General features: G+C 40.9%; 2 protein-coding genes across 4 annotated transcripts in view; both read left to right on the top strand.

Moving 5' to 3' along the window:
• The window catches only part of LOC146461668 (tRNA wybutosine-synthesizing protein 4-like), a 47,005-nt gene extending 30,483 nt beyond the window's left edge, over positions 1 to 16,522 (top strand). Inside the window, exon 21 of one of the 3 annotated variants that reach the window (XM_085086760.1) lies at positions 13,186 to 16,522. The gene's annotated coding sequence lies outside the window, so the exon portion shown is untranslated. Of the gene's footprint in view, positions 1 to 1,262; positions 1,623 to 7,183; positions 7,674 to 13,185 lie in introns of those variants that run through there. The other 2 variants (XM_085086759.1, XM_085086758.1) reach the window with 2 other exon arrangements.
• Positions 16,523 to 24,241: 7,719 nt separating this feature from the next.
• Positions 24,242 to 26,023, top strand: LOC146461667 (uncharacterized). The gene has a single exon (XM_085086715.1). The coding sequence runs from the start codon at positions 24,346 to 24,348 to the stop codon at positions 25,972 to 25,974; it is 1,629 nt and encodes a 542-aa protein (XP_084942841.1). The 5' UTR covers positions 24,242 to 24,345; the 3' UTR covers positions 25,975 to 26,023.
• The last annotated feature ends 1,297 nt before the right edge of the window (positions 26,024 to 27,320 follow it).

Raw genomic sequence — 27,320 nt, 5'->3', positions numbered from 1 at the left:
ACGAAAGCATCCTGATGAAATTCCCAATACCCTCAAGGTAGGTTTTGCATCAATTAATATATTTCATCAAATTTGTCGGCCAAAACCTTATTTACTAAATGTAGGTAGCAGGCAAGATGGTAAAAGATACTTTTGAAGCTGATTTTCTCTCTCTAAAGCCTGTTTGAGCTAAATACTAGAGCTCTCAAAATTACCGATTTTGCAATTTTTTGCAATTTGTCCCAGGTGTCTTCAGCACCCATGGGCAGAGTATAGTTTTCCCCAAATTGATTTTATGATATTTAGAAACGTCAATATCTTCGTAATCTCTGCTGCTAATTTGGTTTATGTGGAAAGAGTACTTTCGGAGAAATAGCGAATATCGTTGTGCTTGTTTTTCCTGCTTGTCTAAATGGCTGACAGGGAACATAGTAGGACGAGCATTTTCTTCTTGTTTATAAAACCCAAATTATTGTAACGGCAAATTTTATAAACTGGAAGAGTGGTTCTACCATCTGTATGAATTTCATTTGAATTGGTTCACATGCACCCGAGAACCAGACTCGTTTCCTTTTCCTTTTTGAGAGTGGAACTTTTGTTCAAAACATGGTCCCAAGGCCGACGTCATATAGTGCGGTTACCATGGCAACGATACATCTGCCGATCCAAATATGGTTGTTTTTGTCTATCCCCTAAGGTAACCTACCTACACACAAAAATTGAAGAGGGGTTAAAATTTTTCATTTCCAACTTTGCTTCACTTTCCTGGAGAATTGCTCTTAATGCAAGATTAAAAGGCGAAATTTGCTTTTTCACAGCCATTAACGAAAAACGTTTTCATCTGTTCGATCGTCCGTTTTACAATGAAATTATACCTTTTCTCGATAGAAACATAATTTGGAATCAGTGTCTGTTCGTGTTGTCGTTTTTGTAGACTCAAATCTTTCCAAGATCTTTATTGTGCAAAATTCATGTAGTTAAGAGTTGTAAGTAACTCTTTTTCCTGCAACTACCTATTGCAAACAGAAAAACATCGTAACCTTGTCAGACGGCAGAAAGACGGCGCTTTGTAGTCGAAATAAATTAAGGCACACAAAATAATCATCATATAGCAGGGTTACACTACGACGCGTCTGGGTTCCATATTTTTTAAGTTCCACATTATTCAATTCCAATTGGTTAAAACAAGAAAATTAAAATATAACTGATGGGGTGAGTTCTATATCATTGCACTTTTCAAACATTTGGTTCAATTAGTCGCTGAACAGTTCATGTCATTTCAGGTCCGGAGCACCGCAGTGGCAAACTCCAAATCACGCTTTACTTACCAACATCTTTCTGCGCGTTTTGCCTCTCGATGTTAGAACTTTCCGGGCAAGAAGAAATTCCTGGTTCTAGATCAGTCATGGGCTCCATAAGAAACGAGAAAAATGAAGCGAATTCACCTCCGCTCAGTTGCATTTCACCTTCGCTAGTGGACGTAAGGTACAAATAACCGTGCCGATAGTGGTAAAAACGTTTTTAATCCGGCAAACTGCGAAAGAATGTCGTGCCCAGGCCCATAATTTAGAGGGATAAGCGAAGGCCCTGGGGCTTAGTAATGACTCCTAGAAAAATAACCTTGGTCAACAAACAAATAAAACAAAACGTAAGAGAAATTTAGAATTACGTTTACGCCAAACGGTAGAAATGACCACGTGACCATGTTTACCCTCGCTCGCTGTTTTCAGTTTCTCAGTACAATTGAATAGTTTTGCTTCAGCATCAAAGGCCAGAATTATTTTACATTATTATCATTTTTTTACTGTTTTTGTTGTTGCTGTTTTTTTTTTTTCAGGAAACATAAACGCGAATCTTACGTCTGTCGTTTTCCGTAAACGCAATTCTAAATCTCTATTTAATACGGAGATTTAGAATCGCGTAAATATTGTCACGTGGTCATTTCTGCCATTTGTCTTAAAGTTAATTCTGGAAATCGACCCTAGGTAAATATTAACAACAATAACAGCAACAACAACAACAGTTTATGTTATAACGTATCAGATACTTTATAGTTACCGACAAGTAGCAAAGGCTAATCGAGGCAGATAGCTGATTATTCTCACACGATAATAAAAAGGCTGATTACTAGTCATTGTAATAATAAAAGCGGACATTGTGGAAACCCATAATGTTTCTTATGTCGCGACATGAAGACCTCAACAGGTTATCACTGTGATAACTCATTGAGGTCATCGGTACCACGTACCAAGATTGCGGTTCCGACTAGGTTTATAGTCGAGATTCCTTGTTAATTGCGTCCTTCCTTCCCTTGCCATCAGTGTGTTTTTTCCCACCCCTTCCCTTTCGCCAGCCAACGTTTATTAATGTTTCCTTGTCTACTAGTCAATACTAGTGGCGTTTCCCCCCCTCCCCCTATAAAATTAGGCTGTTGTAACAGGCAATGTCACGATATTAACCGTTAACATTTATTGCGGTGTTGTCAGCTTAAGCCTTGATTCAATGAAACCTTTCATCCAACAAAGTTGTGTTATTTTATACGCTGCGCTCCTCGGTTTCGTGGGATTTACCATGTAGCTTACCACAGAGCTGACGTTTGAAATTAGGCTGCTCTAACAGGCAAATGTCGCTATATTAATATTTTTTAAGGGTTAGAAAAAGATGATGTGAGAAGGAAGTCCACTGCCAAGTCAATAATTTTCGAAAATCTTTATTTTGTAAAATACGCGTAGACTGTTTACAGAAAAATGTTGTCGTGAATCTGTTGGAATTTTTCTATACATTGATCTGCAGATTTTTCTGCCTTTAATTTTTAAAATAGTTCGACATATGCTAAAGCAAGGAACACTACATGAGCTAATGATGAGATGAAAACGTGATTAGCTCTACCAAATACGAAAGGGTGGTAAAAAGTATGGAAAAAGGTAGAAAAAACTGCAATTTAGGAATTTAAAAGTGCTTTTCTAAATATGTCGAACAGAACCATCCGAAAAGAGATGCAGTTCTTCTGTAGCTATATGAAAGGGTTACCTTTTCTGACAAAAATGGTATATAAAGGGGTAAGGGTTTGGACGGGCGGCACGGGATCCTTGTAAAGCAGAAATGTTTCCTTTCAATCTATTTTATTGCACTGTAGAATGAATAGAATGTATGTACCATGACCATGAGACATAACTTGACTATGAATATGACTTTAGCAAGACAGACAAAAAACCGGAACTCAAAGGCTCGAGGAACTGGGCTTAGATGGCAACTTGAAACGGTTTTTAAATGAGGTAAAGATTTCTATCCCGTGAGCGACCACGAAAAGCAAACTTAAATATATTCAGACTACACTTAAACAAAATAGTGGAAACTGTGAGGTACTGGAACCCTTGCTTCTGCTTTGGGAAATGTATCAGAGTGTGGCGGACATGTGCACTGGAAGTCCTGGACTAGGGATTGAGCCGATGGAATGAATTCGAGGTTAATCACAGGCACAGGCGTACCAACATTTGGACAATCCGTTCGCCATCGATAACGTCTTTTCTTAAACCAATTCTAAAGAGAGAATAGAAACATTTGAGATTCAATAACGGTATTAAGGTAGTGTTTATGGACAGAGCCTTGGCGCTTTGCAATACCGGAGTTAACAAGTAGCCCGTTAACTGCATCATCAATGAGGTTTTCTTAACAGCTGATCGCAATCCGGTGGCTATTTTGATTGTGTTTGAAACGACATGCAGTATGATTCGGTTATGCCGTCTCAATGCTATTTCCCTTTTGTGGTTGGCACCGCGACACCAAAGTTTGTCACTGAGTAGGGATAAAAGTTTTAATTTTTTCGTCGAAGCACCAGCAACAAAGTTTGACTGTTTTCGTCCGTCATACCGTTCCATCAACCTATTACTGCACTGTAAATAGGAACAATAAATAAATCCTCGCCATAAATTTGAGGAAGTCAATAATCGTTAGAGATTGATTTACGGTAGGTGTGATGTTTGCGTTGTTTTTGAACAATTTTTAGGATACAAGCTCAATTATTGTTGCTCCGTTCACCCCAAAACCAAATATGTTTAGTAAAACTAGGTTTAATGAAAGGAAAACTTGGAAAAGAAAACCTGATTGAATTGAGAGACTGGATTTTACAAATGTCGTGATTCAAGGTCTGGCTCCTGAAAAGCATTGGTGAGCAACTTCTGTGAAGAAGACAATTCACTCAAACCATTTTTTCGATGTGTTTTAGTTGGTGTGATGGAGTCATGTGTTAATACTTCTTTGGGTGCCGTATATAAAATACCTGCACAACTTCCTGTCTGAGTCCCAGTTTTTCGGCCAACTGAGCCCGCAGTGCCACTGTAGGATATGGTGTGCGGCGAAACTCATTCTCCAGCGCCAGTTTCTGAAGGAATGAGAACGTTGTGCGTGGATTCTTGGCTCGAACTTTAGTTTTCTTCACTAAGCCAGGTCCGTCTTTTGGAACTCCTATTGCCTTTGCTTTGCCTGGTCCTAAGAAGAAAGACGAAGCATAAATTGAAATGATTATAAGACACTTGTGACACCCAGATTTGGCGCTCGTTTATCTCGTACCCAGATCTAGCCTGCAGATCAGGCGTTATTTATTATTATTATTATTTTTTTTTTTTTCTTTCGGTTTTATCAGGCGAGCAGAGGCAAGAACGACGCGAGCGCGGGACGCGAGTCACGCGCGACGGGAGGGGTACGACAAATATACGACTCGATACAAACGCAAAAAAATAACGCCTGTTCTGCAGGCCAACCCAGATCTCACTCCTACTAGTATCGGGGATGTGCAGACAGCGCCTGGAGGATACGCGCGAGGCTCTCTCGCCTTGTGTCATGTCTCGCGCTTCGTGCGCGCTTGGCTAAATAAACCCCAGTTATACAGGCTATTATCTCGGTATCTTTTTGTGGGAGCGGGAGTTAGGGGACAAGGGGACGAGAACCCGGGTAAAAACACGGCCTGGTATTTATTGGAGGTTAAAAACGAGGTCTGGACAGGAGCCCATCCTGGAGGCGTTACCCCCAAGGAGGGGGGAGGGGACGGAGAAGTTCTCTGGGAGTTTCACGAATGAGGGAAGAACTAAATGCGTAACAGCCCTAAAGAACGTCAGCCCCGAAGCTGAACTGGGATTGTTTGATATGGGAAGCGGAACTTTCATGCCCCCTCCTACCCCCCACCTCCCTCACTCATCCCATTCCATCCTTACTCTTTTCTGAACTATTATCATAGCGAGAGAAACTTGAGTTCTTAAGTATGAATCTTACGCAACAACGACGGCAGCGACGAGGTAAACGAGACTTTGAAAGGAAACTACTCTGTTATTTCTCTTACTTCTTCAATTTCTCTCATATGGCCGAAGAGTCAAAGAATTGCATTCCAAAATACGATGGTCAGATTCAGATAAGGAAAGAAAAATCCATCTTCATGTGCTCGTGTCCTCCACAATTAAAACCTTTAATTTGGCTGTTTCAGGTTGTAGTTTTGTAGGAAGCGGAAAAGAAATGTACCGAAGCGTTCAGCTCACCAGTGAGCGATTGTTTTGCTAATTCAACTTTTTTCATTATTTTGTGTCGTTCTCATTTTCGTCGCCGTCCTAAAGTTAATGACTTTGAAACCACACTGAACAACTCCTCGGGGTTATAAGCGGTATTTCACCATAAATAACCTAAATAACATAAATAAAAAGGAAAATAGTAAAGAAATGGTCGGCCAAAATTGCGGCATGGCTAACAAAAATTCAATTTACGCATATCAAATAGGCGGGGCTCTTTCAAGTATCCTATAACCTCATTTTCAAGTCAAGGCCAAGTAATACAGACACAAACAAGGTCATTTCGACATCAAAGTTAAACCTTTAATAGGTTAGATCGCGAAGCGTAATCCACAAGCATCACTCGTTTGGTGTCACATTAAATGCGTCATGACAGATTGAATTCGTGACAACCAAAACTTAGAATATGTTTGCTATTTACTGACACGAAACACGGAACTCGGCTTTATTTTGTGAATTAGAAGCTTTTTTCGTCAGTTTTTTTACGTCGTCAGGAATATTGTATAAATTTTGTTCAGCTGCAAAAAAATTAGCGACCAATTTTGAGTGCTTGTTATGATTTTAATTGCGTAAAAATTAAAACACAAAATAGTATTACGCAGTAGTAATTACGCGGTAGGCATCGCCAACTTTGATCCGTTCGGAAACAAACGCTGATTGGCTAAGAAATAGGAAGTCTTGATTACATTATAAGGAAGCCATTTTGTGCAGTCTCGGAGTCACGGAGAGATCATCTCCACTCATAGTTCAAGGGAAGCTTATTCCAAATTGTTTTATTTAACTTTCTGACCTTAGGTAGGGAAACTGAATTACGACAACGTGTATATTGTTGAAATATAGAGCTGACAAGATGATAATGAAACTAATTTGGACGCAGTATGGAGCATATCTCCTTCGCTCCCCGCCTCTAGACAAAAAAACCCTTCCCTAGACAAGGGGATGCCATGATCTCTATGGTACGGGAAAGGTAAGAAAGCGAAAATTTGCTGTCCTTAACTTTACTCAATCATCGCAAATACCTTACCTAAATTTTTGGATTTGTTTTTGTATAAGCAAGACCAGTGGGCGAGGATTTGCTCTCCTTAATCTCGTTCAGTAAAAGCAACAGTGTCCGGTGTCTAAAGAGTCTTCTATGTTTTTGTTTAACGCAAGATTAGAAGGCGAAATTTGCTTTTCCGCAGCCATTAACGAAAAACTATTTCATCTTTTCAATCGTCCGTTTTGAAATGAAATTATACCTTCTCTCGATAAAAACATAATTTGGAATCAGTGTCTGTTCGTGTTGTCGTTTTTGTAGACTCGAATCTTTCCAAGATCTTTATTGGGCAAAATTCATGTACTTAAGAGTTGTAAGTAACGTTTTTCGTGCAACTACCTATTGCAAACGGACTGAAAAACATCGTAACCTTGTCAGATGACAGAAAGACGGTGCTTTGTAGTCGAAATAAATTAAGGCACACAAAATAATCATCATATAGCAGGGTTACACTACGACGCGTCTGGGTTCCATGTTTTTTAAGTTTCACATTATTCAATTCCAATTGGTTAAAACAAGAAAATTAAAATATAACTGATGGGGTGAGTTCTATATCATTGCACTTTTCAAACATTTGGTTCAATTAGTCGCTGAACAGTTCATGTCATTTCAGGTCCGGAGCACCGCAGTGGCAAACTCCAAATCACGCTTTACTTACCAACATCTTGCTGCGCGTTTTGCCTCTCGATGTTAGAACTTTCCGGTCAAGAAGAAATTCCTGGTTCTAGATCAGTCATGGGCTCCATAAGGAACGAGAAGAATGAAGAGAATTCACCTCCGCTCAGTTGCATTTCACCTTCGATAGTGGACGTAAGGTACAAATAACCGTGCCGACAGTGGTAAACTGAAAACATTTTTAATCCGGCAAACTGCGAAAGAATGTCGTGCCTAGGCCCATAATTTAGAGGGACAAGCGAAGGCCCTGGGGCTCAGTAATGACTTCTAGATAAATAGCCTTGGTCAACAAACAAATAAAACAAAACGTAAGAGAAATTTAGAATTACGTTTACGCCAAACGGCAAATGGCAGAAATGACCACGTGACCATGTTGACCCTCGCTCGCTGTTTTCAGTTTCTCAGTACAATTGAGTGGTTTTGCGTCAGCGTCAAAGGCCAGAATTATTTTGCATTATTATCATTTTTTTACTGTTTTTGTTGTTGTTGTTGTTTGTTTTTTCATTAGATATAAACACGAATCTTACGTCTGCCGTTTTCCGTAAACGCGTTTCTAAAGTCTCTTTTTAATACGGAGATTTAGAATCGCGTAAATATTGTCACGTGGTCATTTCTGCCATTTGTCCATAACTTAATTCTGGAAATCGACCCAAGGTAAATATTAAACACAATAACAGCAACAGTTTATTTTATAACGTATCAGATACTTAGTTACGCGCAAGTAGCAAAGGCTAATCGAGGTGGATAACTGATTATGCTCACACGATAATAAAAAGGCTGATTAGTAGTCATAAAACTAATAAAAGCGAACATTATGGAAACCCATAATGTTTCTTATGTCGCGACATGAAGACCTCAACAGGTTATCACTGTGATAACTCATTGAGGTCATCGGTACCACGTACCAAGATTGCGGTTCCCGCTAGGTTTGTAGTCGAGATTCCTTGTTAATTGCGTCCTTCCTTCCGTTGCCATCAGAGTGTTTTTTCCCACCCTCTCCCCTTTCGCAACCCAACGGTTTATTACTGTTTCCTTGTCTACTAGTCAATATTAATAGCGTTCCCCCCACCCCCCAAACGCGCTTAAAATTAATTAAGTTTAACCGTTTACATTTATTGCGGTTTTGTCAGCTTTAGCCTTGATTCGAACCTTTCACATCCGTGGCCAGATTCATTCAACACAGTCATGTTATTTTATCCTCTGCGCTCCTCGGTTTCGTGGGACTTACCAAGTAGTTTACCACAGAGCTCATGTTTGAAATTAGGCCGGTCTAACAGGCAAATGTGGCGATATTAATATTTTTTAAGGGTGAGAAAAAGATGATTTGAGAAGGAAGTCCACTGCCAAGTCAATAAATTTCGAAAATCTTTATTTCTAAAATACGTGTAGACTGTTTAAAGAAAAATGCTGTCGTGAATCTATTGGAATTTTTCTGTACATTGATCTGCAGATTTTTCTGCCTTTAATTTTTTTAAAATAGTGTGACATATGCTAATGCACGGAACACTACATGAGCTAATGATGAGATGAAAACGTGATTAGCTCTACCAAATACGAAAGGGTGGTAAAAAGTATGGAAAAAGGTAGAAAAAACTGCAATTTAGGAATTTAAAAGTGCTTTTCAAAATATGTCGAACAGAACCATCCGCAAAGAGATGCAGTTCTTCTGTAGCTATATGAAAGGGTTACCTTTTCTGACAAAAATGGTATATAAAGGGGTAAGGGTTTGGACATGCGGCACGGGATCCTTGTAAAGCAGAAATGTTTCCTTTCAATCTATTTTATTGCACTGTAGAATGAATAGAATATATGTACCATGAACATGATCATGAGACATAACTATAACTATGACTATGAATATGACTTTAGCAAGACAGTCAAAAAACCGGAACTCAAAGATTCGAGGAACTGGGCTTAGATGGTAACTCGAAACGGTTTTCAAATGAGGTAAAGATTTCTATCCCATGAGCGACCACTTACAGCAAACTTAACTTAAATAAATTCAGACTACACTTAAACAAAATAGTGGAAACTGTGAGGTACTGGAACCGTTGTTTCTTCTGCTTCGGGAAATGTATCAGAGTGTGGCGGGCATGTGCACTGGAAGTCCTGGACTCGGGATTGCGCCGATGGAACGAATTCGAGGTTAAGAACAGGCACAGGTGCACCAACATTTGGACAATCCCTTCGCCATCGATAACGTCTTTTCTTAAACCAATTCTAAAGAGAGAATAGAAACATTTGAGATTCAATAACGGTATTATGGTAGTGTTTATGTACAGAGCCTTGGCGCTTTGCAATACCGGAGTTAACAAATAGCCTGTTAACAGCATCATCAATGAGGTTTTCTTAACAGCTGATCGCAATCCGGTGGCTAATTTGATTGTGTTTGAAACGACATGCAGTATGATTCGGTTATGCCGTCTCAAATGCTAAATTGCGATTAGTTAATATTTGTGGTTGGTACCGCGACACGAAAGCTTGTCACTGAGTAAGGATAAAAGTTTTCACTTTTTTTCGTCGAAGCACCAGCAACAAAGTTTGACTGTTTGTGTCGGTTATACAGTTCCATCAACCTCTGACTACACTGTGAATAGGAACAATAAGTAACTCCTTGCCATAAATTTAAGAAAGTCAACAATAGTTAATGAGTGATTAACGGTAGATGTGATGTTTGCGTTACAATTTTTAAGATAAGCTCAAATACTGTTGCTCCGTTCACCCCAAAACTAAAACACATCGAAAAAGTTGTTTAGTTAAACATGGTTTGGAGTGAATTGTTTTCTTCACAGAAGTTGCTCATTGATGCTTTTCAGGAGCTAGACCTTGAATCACGGTATTTTGTAAAATCCAGTCTCTCAATTCAGTCAGGTTTTCTTTCTCGAGTCTTCCTTTCATTAAACCTAGTTTCACTAAACATGATTTGTTGGTGCGATGGAGTCATGTATTTAATACTTCTTTGGGAACTGTATATAAAGTACCTGCACAACTTCCTGTCTGAGTCCCAGTTTTTCGGCCAACTGAGCCCGCAGTGCCACTGTAGGATATGGCGTGCGGTGAAACTCATTCTCCAGCGTCAGTTTCTGAAGGAATGAGAACGTTGTGCGCGGATTCTTGGCTCGAACTTTAGATTTCTTCACTAAGCCAGGTCCGTCTTTTGGAACTCCTCTTGCCTTTGCTTTGCCTGGTCCTAAGAAGAAAGACGAAGCATAAATTGAAATGATTATAAGACACTTGTGACACCCAGATTTGGCGCTCGTCAATCTCGTACCCCGATCTAGCCTGCAGAACAGACGGGTTTCTTTTGCGTTTTTATCAGGCGAGCGGAGGCAAGAACGAGGCGAGCACGGGGCGCGAGTCACGCGCGACGAGAGGGGTGCGAAAAAAATACGACGCGATAAGAAAACAAAAAAAATATTACTTCTACTATATCGGGGATGTGCAGACAGCGCCTGGAGGATACGCGCGAGGCTCTCTCGCCTTGTGTCATGTCTCGCGCTTCGCGCGCACTTGGCTAAATAAACGCCAGTTATGCAGGCTATGATCTCAGTATCTTTTTGTGGGAGCGGGAGTTAGGGGACAAGAGGGTGAGAACCCGGGTAAAAACACGGCCTGGTGTCTATTGGAGGTGAAAAGAAACGAGGTCTGGACCGTAGCCCATCCTGTAGGCGTTATCCCCAAGGAGGAAGGATGGGGTAGAGACGTTCTCTGGGAGCTTCACGAGTGAGGGGACGACTAAATGCTTAACAACCCTAGAGAAAGTCAGCCCCGAAACTGAACTGGGATTGCTGGATATGGGAAGCGGAACTTTCATGCCCCCTTCCTACCCCACCTCCCTCACCCATCCCATTGCATCCCTACTCTTTTCTCAACTATTATCATACCAAGAGAAACTTGAGTTCGTAAGTATGAATCTTAGACAACCACAACGGCAACTAGGAGGTAAACGAGACTTTGAAAGGAAATTACTCTGTTATTTCTCTTGCTTCATCAATTTCTCTCATATGGCCGAAGAGTCAAAGAATTGCATTCTAAAATACGATGGTCAGATTCAGATAACGAAAGGCAAATCCATCTTCATGTAGCCCGTGTCCTCCACAATTAAAACCTTTAATTTGGCTGTTTCATGTTGTAGTTTTGTAGGAAGCGGCAAAGAAATGTACCGAAGCGTTCAGCCCACCAGTGAGCGATTGTTTCGCTTATTAAAGTTTTTTTTGTGTGTGTGTCGTTCTCAATTTCGTCGTCGTCCTAAAGGGCCGTACTATGAGACCACACTGAACAACTCCTCAGGGTTATAAGCGGTATTTCATCATAAATAACCTGTGTGACTAGAAGGAAAATAGTAAAGAAATGGTCGGCTATTTGGTCCAAAAATGCGGCATGGCTGACAAAAATTCAATTTGCGCATATCAAATAGGCGGGGCACTTTCAAGTAGCCTATAACCTCATTTTCAAGTCGAGGCCGAGTAATACACACAAACAAAGTCATTTCGACATCAAAGTTAAACCTTTAATAGGTTAGATCGCGAAGCGTAATCCACAAGCATCACTCGTTTGGTGTAACATTAAATGCGTCATGACAGATTGAATTCGTGACAACCAAAACTTAGAATATGTTTGCTATTTACTGACACGAAACACGAAACTCGCCTTTATTTTGTGAATTAGAAGCTTTTTTTCGTCAGTTTTTTTACGTCGTCAGAAATAGTATTATGCAGTAGTAATTACGCGGTAGGCATTGCCAACTTTGATCCGTTCGAAAACAAACGCTGATTGGCTAAGAAATAAGAAGTCTTGATTACATTATAAGGAAGCCATTTTGTGCAGTCTCGGAGTCACGGAGAGATCATCTCCACTCACAGTTCGAGGGAAGTTTATTCCCAATTGTTTTATTTAACTTTCTGACCTTAAGTAGGGAAACTGAATTACGACAACTTGTATATTGTTGAAATATAGAGCTGACAAGATGATAATGAAACTAATTTGGACGCAGTACAGAGCATATCTCCTTCTCATTTCGCTCCCCGCCTCTCGACAAAAATACCTTCCCTAGACAAGGGGGTGCCATGATCTCTATGGTACGGGAAAGGTTAGAAAGCGAAAATTTGCCGTCCTTTACTTTACTCAATAGTAGAGCTGACAAGATGATAATAATACTAATTTGGGCGCAGTACGGAGCATATCTCCTTCGCTCCTTGGCTCTCGACAAAAATACCTTCCCTAGACAAGGGAGTGCCATGATCTCTATGGTACGGGAAAGATTAGAATGCGAAAATTTGCCATCATTAACTTAACTCGATCCTGGCAAATACCGTACCTAAGTGTTCGTGATCTGTTTTGGTATAAGCAAGACTAGAGGGCGAGGATTTGCTCTCCTTAATCTCGTTCAGTAATAGCAAAAGTTTACGGTGTCCAAAGAGTCTTTTCTCTTTTTATTTAATGGAAGATTAGAAGGCAAAATTTGCTTTTCCGCAGCCATTAACAAAAAACTATTTTTTATCTGTTCGATCGTCCGTTTTACAATGAAATTATACTTTCTCTCGATGGAAACATAATTTGGAATCAGTGTCTGTTCGTGTTCGTTTTTGTAGACTCAAATCTTTCGAACATCTTTATTGTGCAAAATTCATGTAGTTAAGAGTTGTAAGTAACTTTTTTCGTTCAACTACCTATTGCAAACAGAAGAACATCGTAACCTTGTCAGACGGCAGAAAGACAGTGTTTTGTAGTCGAAATAAATTAAGGCACACAAAATAATCATCATATAGCAGGGTTACACTACGACGCGTCTGGGTTCCATATTTGTTAAGTTCCACATTATTCAATTCCAATTGGTTAAAACGAGAAAAATTAAAATATAACTGATGTGGTGAGTTCTATATCATTGCACTTTTGAAACATTTGGTTCAATTAGTCGCTGAACAGTTCGTGTCATTTTAGGTCCGGAGCATCGCAGTGGCAAACTCCAAATCACGCTTTACTTACCAACATCTTGCTGCGCGTTTTGCCTCTCGTTGTCAGGACTTTCCGGGCAAGAAGAACTTCCTGGTTCTAGATCAGTCATGGGCTCCATAAGGAACGAGAAGAATGAAGAGAATTCACCTCCGCTCAGTTGCATTTCACCTTCGCTAGTGGACGTAAGGTACAAATAACCGTGCCGATAGTGGTAAAAACGTTTTTAATTCGGCAAACTGCGCAAGAATGTCGTGCCCAGGCCCATAATTTAGAGAGATAAGCGAAGGCCCTGGGGCTCAGTAATGATTTCTAGAAAAATAACTTTGGTCAACAAACAAATAAAACAAAACGTAAGAGAAATTTAGAATTACGTTTACGCCAAACGACTAACGGTAGAAATGACCACGTGACCATGTTGACCCTCACTCGCTTTTTTCCGTTACAGCACAATTGAGTAGATTTGCGTCAGCGTCAAAGGCCAGAATTATTTTACATTATTATCATTTATTTACTGTTTTTGTTGGGTTTTTTTTTTTTTTAGGAAATGTAAACACAAATCTTACGTCTGTCGTTTTCCGTAAATGCGATTCTAAATATCTCTATTACGGAGATAACGAATCGCGTAAACATTGTCACGTGGTCATTTCTGCCATTTGTCTTAAACCTAATTCTGGAAATCAAGCCTAACAACAACAACAACAACAACAACAGTTTATTTCATGACATATCAGATACTTAGTTACCCACAAGTAGCAAAGGCTAATCGAGGCAGATAAATGATTACTAATGCATAGAACAACTTACAGAGCTTAAACGATAATAAAAAGGCTGATTGGTATGTCATTGAAATAATAGAAGCGAACATTATGGAAACCCATGATGTTTTTTTTTATGTCGCGATGTGAAGACCTAAGCAAGTTATCATTGTGATAACCCGTTGAGGTCATCAGTACCAAGTACCAAGATTTCGTCTAGTAAGGCGGTTCCGACTAGGTTTGTAGTCGAGATTCCTTGTTAATTGCATCCTTCCTTCCCTTGCCATCAGAGTGTTTTTTCCCACCCTCTCCCCTTTCGCAAGCCAACGGCTTATTAATGTTTCCTTGTCGACCAGTCAATATAAGTAGCGATTCCCCCCTTTCGCTACGTTTTCTAATTAAGTTTAACCGTTTACATTTATTGCGGTGTTGTCAGCTTTAGCCTTTATTCAATGAAACCTGCCATATCCGTGGCCAGACTCATCCAACGTAGTTATTACTCGGGCCGAAAGGCGGCACGAGTTAAGGTTTCGGTAGCATTATCAAATTCTTTTTTATTTTTTGGGTCGCGATGGGCCGAGAGATAAGACTTCGGGCCACGAGTTATTGTTTTTGGTCTCGTTTTTTATACTTGGGTGGCAGGAGTAAAGTCTTCGGTCGCGTTATCAAATTCTTCGCGTTCTTTGTACTCGGGCTGTGAAGCGCCGAGTTAAGTAATCGGGAAAGGGGAGGGGAGGGTCCCGAACTCCCTCATTTTTTTCGCTTCCTTAGTTCCCCCTCCCTTTCCCCGATGTATTCTGCGAGTCACTATTCTTTCGAATCAAAACATTTGGCGTCGGTTGTGAAGCGTTCGTTCGTTAGCGCAGAGAGGGTTCTGGAGTCGTTAGAACAAAAAGATGAAGGCAATGATAGCATGTCGAGTGGCGAAGAAAGCTGAAACGTAAGGATTAAAGCCCGTGGATATCAGTAGCATAAGAGAAGAGGAGGTAGCTTGAACATGGTGCATTCCGTTTCTTCTGATTAGCGAGGGTGACAGTTGTGCAAGAAATCATGAACCTGTGGAAGGTTTGTCGCACGAACAGCACGCGCATGAATTTAACTCCGTATGATGTAGATGGTGGGCATCGATAACGCGAATGCGAAATCGAAACAGAAAAGTATAGAGAACTCCCGTTCATTAAGACTTCCTTGTCTCCCCCCAGCGTAGGTCGCAGGTTAGATGGTAATTGCTTTCATAGGCTGATGAACAGACGTCACAACTTCGCAGTGAGTGGCACCAACGTCTGTTTACTCAGCCTACCACTCTCACTTAGGATTTATGCATCAGTCAATTGAAACCCCAGCCCCCTCGACCCCCGGGACATCGCGGGGAATTTAACATTGGCCCGGTGTTACCCCGCCCCCGGAGTCAAGTAGACTGTCAAACGCTCCGCATGGAGGGCATCAGTACCGTTCTTCAGAACCAAATAAAATACAAATCAGCTTGGGTTTGTTGGTAAAAATCGACATTGCGACGGACGTAACGTTTCATAACATTTTTCATCATTACAATTTTTCAATTGCATGTCAGCATATTGTAGATTTTGATTTAGTATCAAACCGGCAAAGGTGGTTCTGTCAGTACATATAACGAGCTCACTTCTGCCATCTATGATTCGAGTTGAAGTCTTGTCTTGGAGTTGCTCAACCTGTGTATCGATTCTTCTTGGATAACGACACCAAACCATTGGTAACGAGCCACTTTTTTTGTTTTATCACGCGGAATAGACCATCTTGAGCGACTTAATTCCAATCCGATCCTAGTGCGTGTACCCGCCGTAACTCAAACGTCTCGTGAAATAAGCTCGATTTAATCATTTATCTAATTAAATTAAACTAAGTCACATACCCAGTAATGGAAACGTTTGTGACTGTTTTTATTTAAAATCACATAAAAATTAGAAGGACAAGGCCAGGACTCGGCTTAATGTTCCTTCACGACAAGTCCCCGCTGTGTTCCCCGCTTCCGGTCAACGGCCCCGGTCAAACCGACATTTTGTTAATCCCCCCCCCCCCCCCCCTCGGGGACAACGCGTGGTTAAATGAGCGTTAAATCCCGACCATAGCACTAGTGGAAAATATGTCATCTGAACTGTTAGAATGGACGCCTTTTTAATAAGGAAACTTCGATTAGGTAATTCTCAAGTACTCTGTAGCCGCTCGATCTTAGAAAAACTTCAATAAAACCAGGAATATTATATATTCCAAACTGCGTCTGTTTCCTTTGTTTGTAGAACAAGGGTGTTTTCTGTAGCTTGCATAGGATGCTTGATAGTTCATGTACAGGGCAATGAGGAGTCTCCGCTCTATCTACCTTGAAGTTTCCATCTCAACATTTCGCCTGATCGCCTCGATAAAACTGAAGTGCAATTTAGCCTTCCCGAGCGTTAGAAAGTTAGCCATGTTTAAGTTTTTAGTTCAAGTGGCTCATGAATATTGTCCATCAAACTTCACCAACCAAGGAAGTCCAATATCACTGAACAATTGGAATACAGTCTAAAATAATTGTATTCATATTTGTCTGAAGATACGTGCCAAAATATCTCGACGACGAAAACAGTAAAAAGCACCTTCTTTAAGATTACAAAATCTTAAGGACTGATTGAATAAGAATGATTGCAAACACATTTTCGAGTACTGTAGTTCTAACAAAGATCACATTTTTAGTTCTTAATCTTAATAATCTTAATCTTTTCATCATCATCATCATCATCATCATCATTATCAGTCAGTCAAGTGCTCGTGTAAACGGTTATTCGTGCCTTTACAGTTTACGAGAACAATTATTCGGCACTCGTTTAGCTGAACATGTATACTTTTATCCTAGAGAACTATACTGACTAATATGCCATTTTGAAGTTTCATTTTGTTAATGGACAATTGAAAGATTTTAATCGGTTACTCGATTGCTTTACTTAAATTTATGCTGGCTAGTTTTTAATTTTGCTTTGTTTACGACCTCAAACCTGCGAGAGCAGACGCCTTTTCCGGCCACAAAATACGTCTGCATTATTTGTTTTCGAGATATGTTAGCGAATCACATTTGCTCTAGACTTTCTCCAAGTCGCTCGCTCGCTTCTCATTGAATGGACCTGGCGCAAGCTCTCGCTCGCTCGCGCTCCGCGCTCGCTCGTCGAGCTCTGACGATCGCGCTTCGCGCTCTCTAAGCTCGACTTGTAAGCAAGTCTACATTTGCTCGAATCTTGTTTTTAAAAGTATTTAAAGTTTTTGAGGATCTAACATCTGAAGATAATTTTCCCCATAACTTAGGCCCAAGTTATCGGCAAGTTTTCATGGACCGAGATCAAGACCTGGGCTGCACGCGCTCTGTGTGATTGACTTATGTGCACGGGCAGCAGCAGATCTTATTAGTCTAAATGTTTTAACTCACAGACACGTGTTGTCTTTCATTAGCAACTTTTTTATGGGTTGAAGTACGAGTTCTTCCAGTAAACGAAGCGCGAAGCGGAGTGTGCGCGCGCGAACCAGTGTCATATTTACGGGAAACGAGATAGCTGTCGTTATTTATTTACTGCAAGTTTTTGTGAGAACGGGGTACTGCTGAAATCTTACTGCAATAATGCGAGTAAGATTTTGGGCTGTGTGTCGGGTTGGTGAGTCGAATCTACATCGTGTGTTGTTACACCGTGTGAATACACGCTCGTTTAGGCCATGAAACATATCTCAGCCGGAGGTCGAGATGGCGGCACAATCGCCCACAAAACAAATTGAACCGCCAAAAGTTAACTTACTTCAATAAAGACAACAGATGACCTCGAACAAAGAAAAGCTTGGTTGTTGGGAAAACGCGCGACGATCAAGTACCTCAGAGTAAAAAAAAAAAAAAAAAAGAACCTCAGAGTGCGTGATGGTTTACCGGAAGCTGGGAGGAAAGGACGGAGAACAAAGTAGAAATATTATTTCTGGGCCAAATTTATACCCAGATAAGAACTGCCTTACATAAAAAAGCGTTTAGTCGAGTAAGAACTTCTGTACCTAAAAAAAAAACCTAATCGTGTTTTTTCGAATTCGCTTGGCTTTCCACATGAAACGGGATTTCTCTGCTGAAAGGTTTCCACATCTCACTTTATCGACGGTCGAGTCGAGTGTTCTTTTATGGGGTATTTACTTTTCACCGATTGACTACTCGTGGAAGAAAATATTCATACGCGTATCAAGGGCCTCAGTTCCAGGACCGCGAAATCGAGGCAAATTCGATGATACACATACTTCTTGCTTCTAGCACAGGCAACCCAAGATGAATACGCACGCAGCCTGAAATAGTGTGCTGAGCAAAAACTGGAAACCAGCTATGTGCAATGTGGGGGCTCCGAAAAGCACTGGGCACAAGTGTTGCGAACGGCGGCCATCAACAGACGTCGTTTTGCGGTGCTTTACGCCTTCTGTCTACTCGGCTAGCTTCTTCGTACTAGCCTGTGAACAGGCTACCAAGTGGGGTTTAGAGCGAAAAGAACAATCGGCGAGCGGAGCAAGCCGAGTGCGGTCTCGGCTCACTCCGCTGGCCGATTTTTCTTTTTCGCCCTAAGCCCCACTTCACTTGATAGCCTGTTCACAGGCTACTTCGTACGGACGCGAGTTTCCTTTCGACAGCTGACTGCACCGGCTGCATACCACCGGGTCTCCTTGACTAGGATAAATCATCACAAGTTTGATTATGGAGAATATTATAACGTATTCGCCACAGTGTTAGTTTACCACTGAAATAATATAAAGTGTTAGCCGATCGACCGAGGCTCCGCCCAAAAGGGTTACCTTTTTCAGACAAAAGGCATAAAAAAAAACATTAGGGATTTAATTTCACGATATGAAGTATAATAGAAAAGGGCCGGGAAAAAACTGTCAGTTAGGTCTTTAGAAGGGGCTTTTCAAAGTAACTTGAACAGAACCAATGAGGAGAGCTGCAGTGTTTTTGTTGTGTGAAAGGGGGATCGAACCATTTTGCATAGAAGTTATATGAAAGGGTTACCTTTTCCGTCCAAAATGGTATATACAAGATAAATGCTTGGACTTTGGGAGCCGGGGGAAGCCCCACCTCATCCCCTATAAGACTTTCTTTAGTACCCCCTCCCCTCCCCCCTGAGACGATTACCGTATTTCATTAATCGTCAACCAAATGTGTTATCTTTTTACCTCAGGGTTGGTTTTGCTACTGCTTTTGGGGCGCAACGTCTGCACATTCCTGTGGTTCTTTCCGTGAGCATTCGTGTGTTTTCGTTGATCTTCGACATTCCCAAGGGAGAAAAGTCGGTGTGATTTCGGGCTAACTCGGATAGTACTATTCGCTTACATTAAATCTACCCTCTTCTCTTTCCGTTGCACTAGCTTTGCAGATTTTAACTGCGTTTCTTTATTCATTCAACAATAAGCTATTGTTTCTTCTCGGAGAAGTAGAGTAACATTATCATGCGACAGTGTCCCTGTTTTGAGAGCAAACCATCCGAATGTGGTTTACTTGTTTTTTCAGGCCCCAGGTTAAGGTTGGACAGTGTGACCAAAAATGGTTGGGAAAAGTTGTATGCCACTGACACGTGCCCAGCTACCCCACCCTCCTCGGTCTTTACATTGTTAGGTGCACAAAGGGTTTCGTTTCATTCCTGCCTTGGCGCAACGAAAACCGAATATCTGGAGTGAATATGTCGGGTTTGTTTTTGACCGAACAAAATTAACATCTTTGGTAGCTAATACACAATCAATATAGGATCCCTTATCGCGTTGGTTTGACTCAAGAGTCAAAGACTGAAGCTAGAGAGATTTTTTTTTTCTTTAAAAAATTTTTAAAAAAAAAAGATTCAAAGCAATACCAGACGCAATACGTGTAAAAGGGGACACGCTCCTTCAAAAATAGAATTAGTTTATTAGTGTTTCTTGACCTTTTTTGAGAGATGAGTTATAAAGGCCGCTAAAAGAATGACGTCTGGCACTGCAAAATCCCCTACACTTGAACCTTCTCAGAATTTGATTGGATGCAACATAGTAAATGACAAACCTGTTCTTGCTCGTCGATAATCTGATTTCAAGAGTGAAAAATCCATCAGTGACGGCAGGCACGTTTCTTCAAATACCTTTCTCTTATTGGACGTTACAAGTGTTTGTTTACACGCAATCAGCTTCTGGAATCGATATAAAGCTCACTTCACTCCGTCTTTTTTCATTCGTTAAACGAACCCTCCAAGTTCCAACCTCGGTTTTGTACCCCACAATGGCAGAGTATATTCCAGTTGTGCGTTCAATGGGCGTGTTGCCTGAATTCCCCGAACAAGTCGTCACGTATGATCTAAAGGTAGACGGCGGCATCCCAGGTGAAGCCAAGGAGGTGTTCGTGTACTTATTTGTCACAACTCACGGTGAAGGCGAGTTTCAGAGAGGTTACTACGAAATATCCACGAGCAAGCAAGTTGGAGCAGAGAAGGTCCAGTACGCGCAGTACCTGAACGTGGCCACAGGACAAGGCATTGCCGCCGTCAACTCCGCCAATATGTGGTTTCCCGTGACAGGTGATGGCCTTTTGACAGTGAAGCTAATTCACGCGGGAGGTGAGAAGAAAAGCATTGCTGCAAAGATGGTGTCTGGAAAGAAGGAAGTGCTTAAGGATTGGAGCGAAGTCTTCGTCATTGGATACAGAATGTAGGTTTGATAGCTGGTTCCGACGCCTGATCTCCTTGCAGCCGTCATGATGAGACGTATGGCGTTACCGATGAGAAGTCATTTATCGCATAATTATAAACATGTCGCTTAAACTGTTAGAACGGAAGACAACAAGAACTGGTGTATCAGAAAATAATCCTACTGAACAGTTTTATCGAGTTTTGTGTAGTCAACTTGAACTGTAAGAATAGTCACTCGGCCTTAGAAGTCTTAGAAAACTTGAAATAAAAACCGGAATAATAACTGTGTCTATTTGACCCGCTTTGTTTGTGGAACCCGGGTGCTCTATAGAGGCATTTAATGCCTTTATTTTAAATTCACCTAGATATCATGACAAAGCAAGCTTTTATGTTCATTACAGGGCAAGAAGATAATTTTCCCGCTTCTCTCTACGCATCTAGTCTTCAATTATTGAAACAAGGGCTACTTAACTTATTATTCGCGACATATAAGAAGAGCATTGTTTGATGATTTATTTTGGCAGGGAGTATAGAGGGCATTCTAAATTTGGCGAGGCACCCAGATAGTATGAAAAAAAACCTTTGTTCTGTTTCGCTTTTGTATCGTTACATCTTTGCCCCTGTCCAGCAACATTCGAGTGCCTGAAGTGACTACCAAGTTGCTAGACCCTTAGCCGAGTATATTGCCTCTGCCCATTGTATATACACAATCAAATGTCTACGGCGAAACTCACGCAGAACGGCAGCTCCAGAAAACAGCCAAACCAAACTTAACCTGTATTGGTTGATAATACAGGCCAAGAGAGGAAAAATCCTCTCTTGTACAGGTCTAATTAATATTCTTTCATCTAATTTATTTGACTTGGGCGTAATGGAGGCGGAATGCCTGTTTGTTCGCGTGCCTACTGGATAATTTTTTTTTCTACTAAACACTTGTCAAAAAAGAGATAACGCAGACGACAGAAACAGTCTGGAAACGTGTTTAAGAGCACACGCACCTAAAAATAGGATTTTGCTTTCTTGAGAGTTGAGTAGCTGCTAAAAACGGCCGATATAAGCTGTTGATACTTGACACTGGACGCCAGCCAGGAGCCCGGGCATGCCCTAGCTCACCCATAAGCTGCAAGGTCTCCATTTCACTGCCGACAAAGTAACTAATTTATTGTCTATGAAGCGTATCAGTGTCATCAAGTTCACCAAGTATATTTTAAGGGGAGTGAAATATTATTGAGTGATTTTAGTCTGAAGTACATCTATAATGGGCTCCTGATCTATCAGGATCTATAACATTGCTAGCAAATTTAGTATACGTAAAGTGGGCGTAAGCAATACCATAAACTGCCGCTTATATAAGCGCTGGGCTTGTACAACGTCGTAAGGGGTTACCGTTTTAGATGGGCTTATAAACGGAGGGGCTTATATCCGAGGGGGATTATAACCGGAATAAAAAAACTGTTTCGAAACGAGCTACAGCAGTGTTGATCGAAATACGTTTTTCATTTACTGGTTTTTAAGTAAGCTTTAAAACGTCAATATTTGCAACAAAATTGAAACTAACAACATGCCCATGAACAAAACTAGAAGGGGGGGGGGGGGGGTCGGCAGCTTATATCCGGGGGAGCTTATAATCGGATGTGTTTTTTGTTTTACAACTGGATGGGCTTATGACCGGGAGGGCTTATAAGCGGGGGGGGGGGGGGGGGGTGGGGGTCTTATAAGCGGCAGTTTAGGGTACTTGACCTGGTTCTTGTTTTCCAAAGAAAAAAGTTTCTGTTTCTCGCACGAGCGGCCTAGAGCGACAGAATAAACATCCTCGGCTGAGAAAATAGACACTGAATAATTAAATTTTAGCAACTGAACCAGTAGATATAGAAGACGAGTCTCCGACTTTTTCTGTGGGATTAGACTCAGTGTCACGAGCATAGCCAGAGATAGCGACTGTCTTTTGACACGCCATCTTGCAACATACTAGATAAACAGCTGAAACAGCTGAAAGACTGTTTTCTCTATCAAGTCGGAAAACTTTCCACGTATTGGCAAACGAAACGACAAATTAACTACAACCACTGACCTAAAATGGCTGATAATTGTGTTAACTTAACTTTGTACGGCTCTCAGGGAAATTCAAACTATTTATCCTCCGTTTCGATCGTCCCTCGGCCGTTTTGTTAGCAAGGCGTTAAATTTCAAAACCGTCGATGTACTGATCTCGGATTGACTTCTTGACATTCTTCTTGATTTCCCCCCACGTTAGTTGGAAGATAAATAAACCCATGTTCATTGCCTAAAGTCGAGTTCAATCGTGAATAAAGCAGTTATGTTTACATTTAAGACTGGTTATACATGGCATGTCTCACACTTGTAACTTAGTCCTAAACAACCAATCATTGTCATGTATTTTATATTTTAAATCTTCTTTGTAACGATCCTTTTATGTTTCTCACTTTTCTTTTTCGTTCAGCCCCCGAGGAAGGTTTGTATTGCAAACCGAAATATCGGGCAAAAAATTTGTTTTTTTAAAAAAAACAAATATATTTCATTTATTCTAGCTTTTGTTGTTTGTTCTATCAAGCTCGTCACCTCCGCCGTTGGGATCAGTCTGCCGTTAATATTTTATACATGGCATGTCGAACTGATAACATCGAAATTTAGCTGTACGTATATAGAGTTATGTTGCACTAAGGAGATTGGAGAGCACTCAAGAAGCTAGACGAGTTGCTCGAGGCGCGCTCTTACGGTTCTCTCGTGCACTCCGAACTTCCCGCATGCATGCATCATAACTCGATAGACGCACGCTAGAGCTTGAACCAATCGTTCAATATTTATCTGATCAGGTCACCTGCCAAAAGATTTTACCAATCAAATACGTGAGGGACTTATAGCGGAGGGAAAGGCCGGGGCAACACTGGCAAAATTGGGGACTGGGAACCAAAAGATGATTGGAACCCGGCCAAAAAGGTCAGCCGAAGTATTGTTGCATGGGAAGGTGTGAAGCAAATAAACGACAAAAAAACTTGGTTATATTGCGTGAAAACAGAAGATGGTCTGGAATTTGTCAGTGCATTGTTTTCTACGGATTTTCCGTGTATGTGTTCTTGTAATTACGGGTTTTTTTTTTTTCTAAAACGGGGTTTTAGCACGCCAAAATCCACTGTAAAAAGGGCTTATAAACGTTCACGCAGTAATGACATGGTAAATTTTCTCACTAACTCGCTTTCACAGGCTTTTTTTTTTATCTCTAACTGATTTTGATGTGCGTTATCACAAAAATGTCTTGGAAACCGGAGCATGCCGCAGGAAATATCTTTTAAACATGGTATTCATATTTGTAGAACGGTTTTCGATTGGGTGTCGTAAAATCAAAACCAAAATAATTCCTTTGACCAATCACAACAGACGTTAACTGTGCAAAATATGTGACTTACGCCAAGCACGGGAAAATGCGTGCGAGCAAAGGACGATTGGCTATCATTGTTTGAGAAAATGGCGCGAATTTTGCCAACCAATCGCAGAACGCAGACAGGCAAACGCCAAATTACTTTTGACGCTAAATTGAAAGCCGCTTTATTACTGAAACAATTTTCGCGAGTTGTCCAATCGGGTGAAGAAATATGCGATTGACATATGCCAAAAGAATGTGCGATAATTTCGAATAAAATCTAAAACCAAAAAATTTGTCAGTCTTCATTGCACGATCATTTTAGGAAAGATCAAAAACATTTCTGATGGCGTCCTTTCCTGTTCATGATACCTTCCTGGACGAATTATCTTGCCCGGTTTGCTTTGAGGATTTTACAGAACCTAAATGTCTTCCAGGTTGCGCTCACAACGTCTGTAAAAGCTGCTTGGAAGACATTGTTCGATCGCAACCGAGATCTAAACGCGGCTTCATTGAATGTCCCATTTGTAGAGATGAGGCTTTGATTCCTAATGGAGGGATCTCTAAAATACCGACAAATACGCTAATCGTGCGAATGCTGGAGAGGGCGTCCATTCCCCGTGCTCAACAAGAAATTATGAAGGCTTTGAAAAGAAGCAAGGAAAAGATGGAGGCTTTACAAAAATTTCAAATATCAGGCCATGATATCGGCGCTTTGAACGATGCTCAAGCAAAAGGCAAGGAATTGAAACGCAGAATCAAAGAAAAGGCTCGCGATCTTACAAAGCTGATCAAGTCACAAGAAGAGACGATGATTGCAAAAGTGAACAACTTCATGAAAAACTTTGCAGAAAGATATCCTGTTAATGAAGTAAACTGCTTGCTCAAGAAGTTGGAGCTTTCAGTGAAGCAAGCAGAAGATGCGCTCGGTGCAGCTAACAATTCCAAGATACTGCAGTCCAAAGAAGCCATCTTGAAAAACTTGGAAGCGAGCTGCCATTTTGAGATAAATCCCTCAAAAGGTGTTCGTTGTTTCGATTTGGAATTCTTTACGAATGAAGACCTCGAACAACGCCTGCAGAAAGAGTGGTTTGGAAAAGTGGCAAAAGAAAACGAAGTAGATTTAGCGACCAAATGTCAAGGGAAAGTGAAGGTCCTGAAAACCATAACCGCTGATGATATTGGCGAAACATCTTTCAACCCTTACACCATTGCAGTCTCAGCTGACAAAGGGGAGATGGCTGTCCTTGACGACGAGTCCAATCGCGTGCATATATTATCAGAGAGTGGGAACTACCTGCGATCATTTGGCATAAAATTTGGCGATCTCTATGATGTGGCATTCGTGCAAGACAAATACCTTGATGGTGTTATTGTCGTAAATCGTTCGCATAACCGTCTGTTGGCCTATCACCGCCCAAATGGAAGGTTCTACCCTATGTTCTACGCGACGTATCAAAGCATCTTCACTCAAGTCTCGAATGTTAACTTTTCCAGCGCTTCCGCTACTTCTGACGGCCGCCTCATTGTCACCTCAGAAGCACTGGACGAAAGCTGCGTAATGGTTATTGATGTTCAGAATGGGCATGCGCAACAGAAGAGGAACCTCGTTTTCGGGAAAGGACACCTTGCTTGTCCCAGGAAGGCTTTGTACTACAACAACGAATTCTTTGTTTGTGATCGAGATGATGGATCCATTAAAGTGTTTGACACAAGAGGTGCGTATCGCCGTGAAATTGGAGAGGATTTGGAATGTCCAAGAGGAATCGCCATTGATAAGAGCTCGGGAAATATTTTGATTGCAGACCCGGGAACCGATAGCATCTACGCCTATAAATCCTGGGATGGATCGTTTGTTGGAAAGATGAGTTTGGATAAAACACCTGTCAGCATCGGAATAAACAGTCAAGGCAACGTTGTGGTCTGTTATCATGACAGTTTGCCTTGTTTACAAATCCTGTCTTACGAGTTTTGAATGCAGTGCGTTTTTAAGACACAGACTTTACAAATCCGGATTTACCGGTTTGACTTGCTAATGGACTAAGTTCCAATTCGTCTTCCCCTCCTAATGTCGTTGACTGTAGCCGCACAGGCCTAGGGGGACAATGACTTGTTTGTGACTTATGGTGGACTGAGTTTTGATAGGTCGTGATACAGTTCTAGTATGTTTGGAAATATAGAACAGTACAAAAGCCCTGTAGATTATTTAAAATGAAACACAAATCATTGACACGCACGTGTTTACGAACGCCTAAAATAATTATTATGTGTACTGGGTATATTATTACCTATTACGCGATTCTAATTGTTCATACCAAGTAAAAAAAGTTTAGTTGTGGAAAACACTCTAATTTCATTTTGCAGTAAGTTCCGACATGTTTTGGTACCTTTGGTCTATAAATGGCTACGCTTCCTCTCCCAGTGGGGTGGGGTGGGTAGACTTTTGTTATCTACATCAATTTATGCTAGATTATTGATAATGTTGTCTTCGTTCAGCTTAGCATAATAATTTATTGTTGCTATTTTTCCTGTAGTTGAAGACCAGTCACTCCATTTAGGAATAAACGAGGTGGCACTACACGAGAAATTTCGTGAAAATCTTCTGTCGCACGCGCGTTTCACCGCCAAAGTTTCGCGCACACTCGCGTGTACTTCCTGCTCAGCTATCTCTTTGCAAAAATAAGGTCTGCTCTTAGTTAAGTTTTGCTACTGGATTTTGTATTTAGTGCGTTTGTCCGGTTATTTGCTTAGTGTTATACGTACTTTGTCGCATGTGAAAGAAAAGAAGACTCATCGGCGTATTTAGAGTCTGAGTAAGCTGCGTATGTCGCTTCGCGTTTCGCCGTGCTCGCACCACGAAATGATGTCTATTTAGTCAGGCTAATGTGTACTTAACTTGTTCAGGCTTTATTTTGCTAGAATGTGCATAAGATTTGTTTGACAAACGGTTAATAATTTGTTAAAAGGCTCAGTGGATTATTAGCCAGTTACCAGCATATAATTGTCATCAACTAGACTGAATGTTAGACTGAATGTTACCTTTTCAACACTGTTGGTGAAACACAGTTTCATATGTACAAAAAGTCTTTTCGTGGTGTCAAAAATTGTTTTTTCTTTCTTTCTTTCTTTCTTTCTTTCTTTCTTTCTTTCTTTCTTTCTTTCTTTCTTTCTTTCTTTCTTTCTTTCTTTCTTTCTGTCTCTCTGTCTGACTGACTGTCTGTCTGTCTGTCTGTCTGTCTGTCTGCCCCTCTCTCTCCCGACCTCCATTATTCCTTCTCTCCTTCCTTCCTTCCCTTTTTCTTCTTTTTCTTCTTCTTCTTC

Source organism: Pavona decussata, unplaced genomic scaffold (assembly GCF_977016875.1).
Source record: "Pavona decussata unplaced genomic scaffold, jaPavDecu1.1 SCAFFOLD_195, whole genome shotgun sequence".
NCBI lineage: Eukaryota > Metazoa > Cnidaria > Anthozoa > Scleractinia > Agariciidae > Pavona > Pavona decussata.
This window is presented reverse-complemented; position numbering and strand designations above follow the sequence as displayed.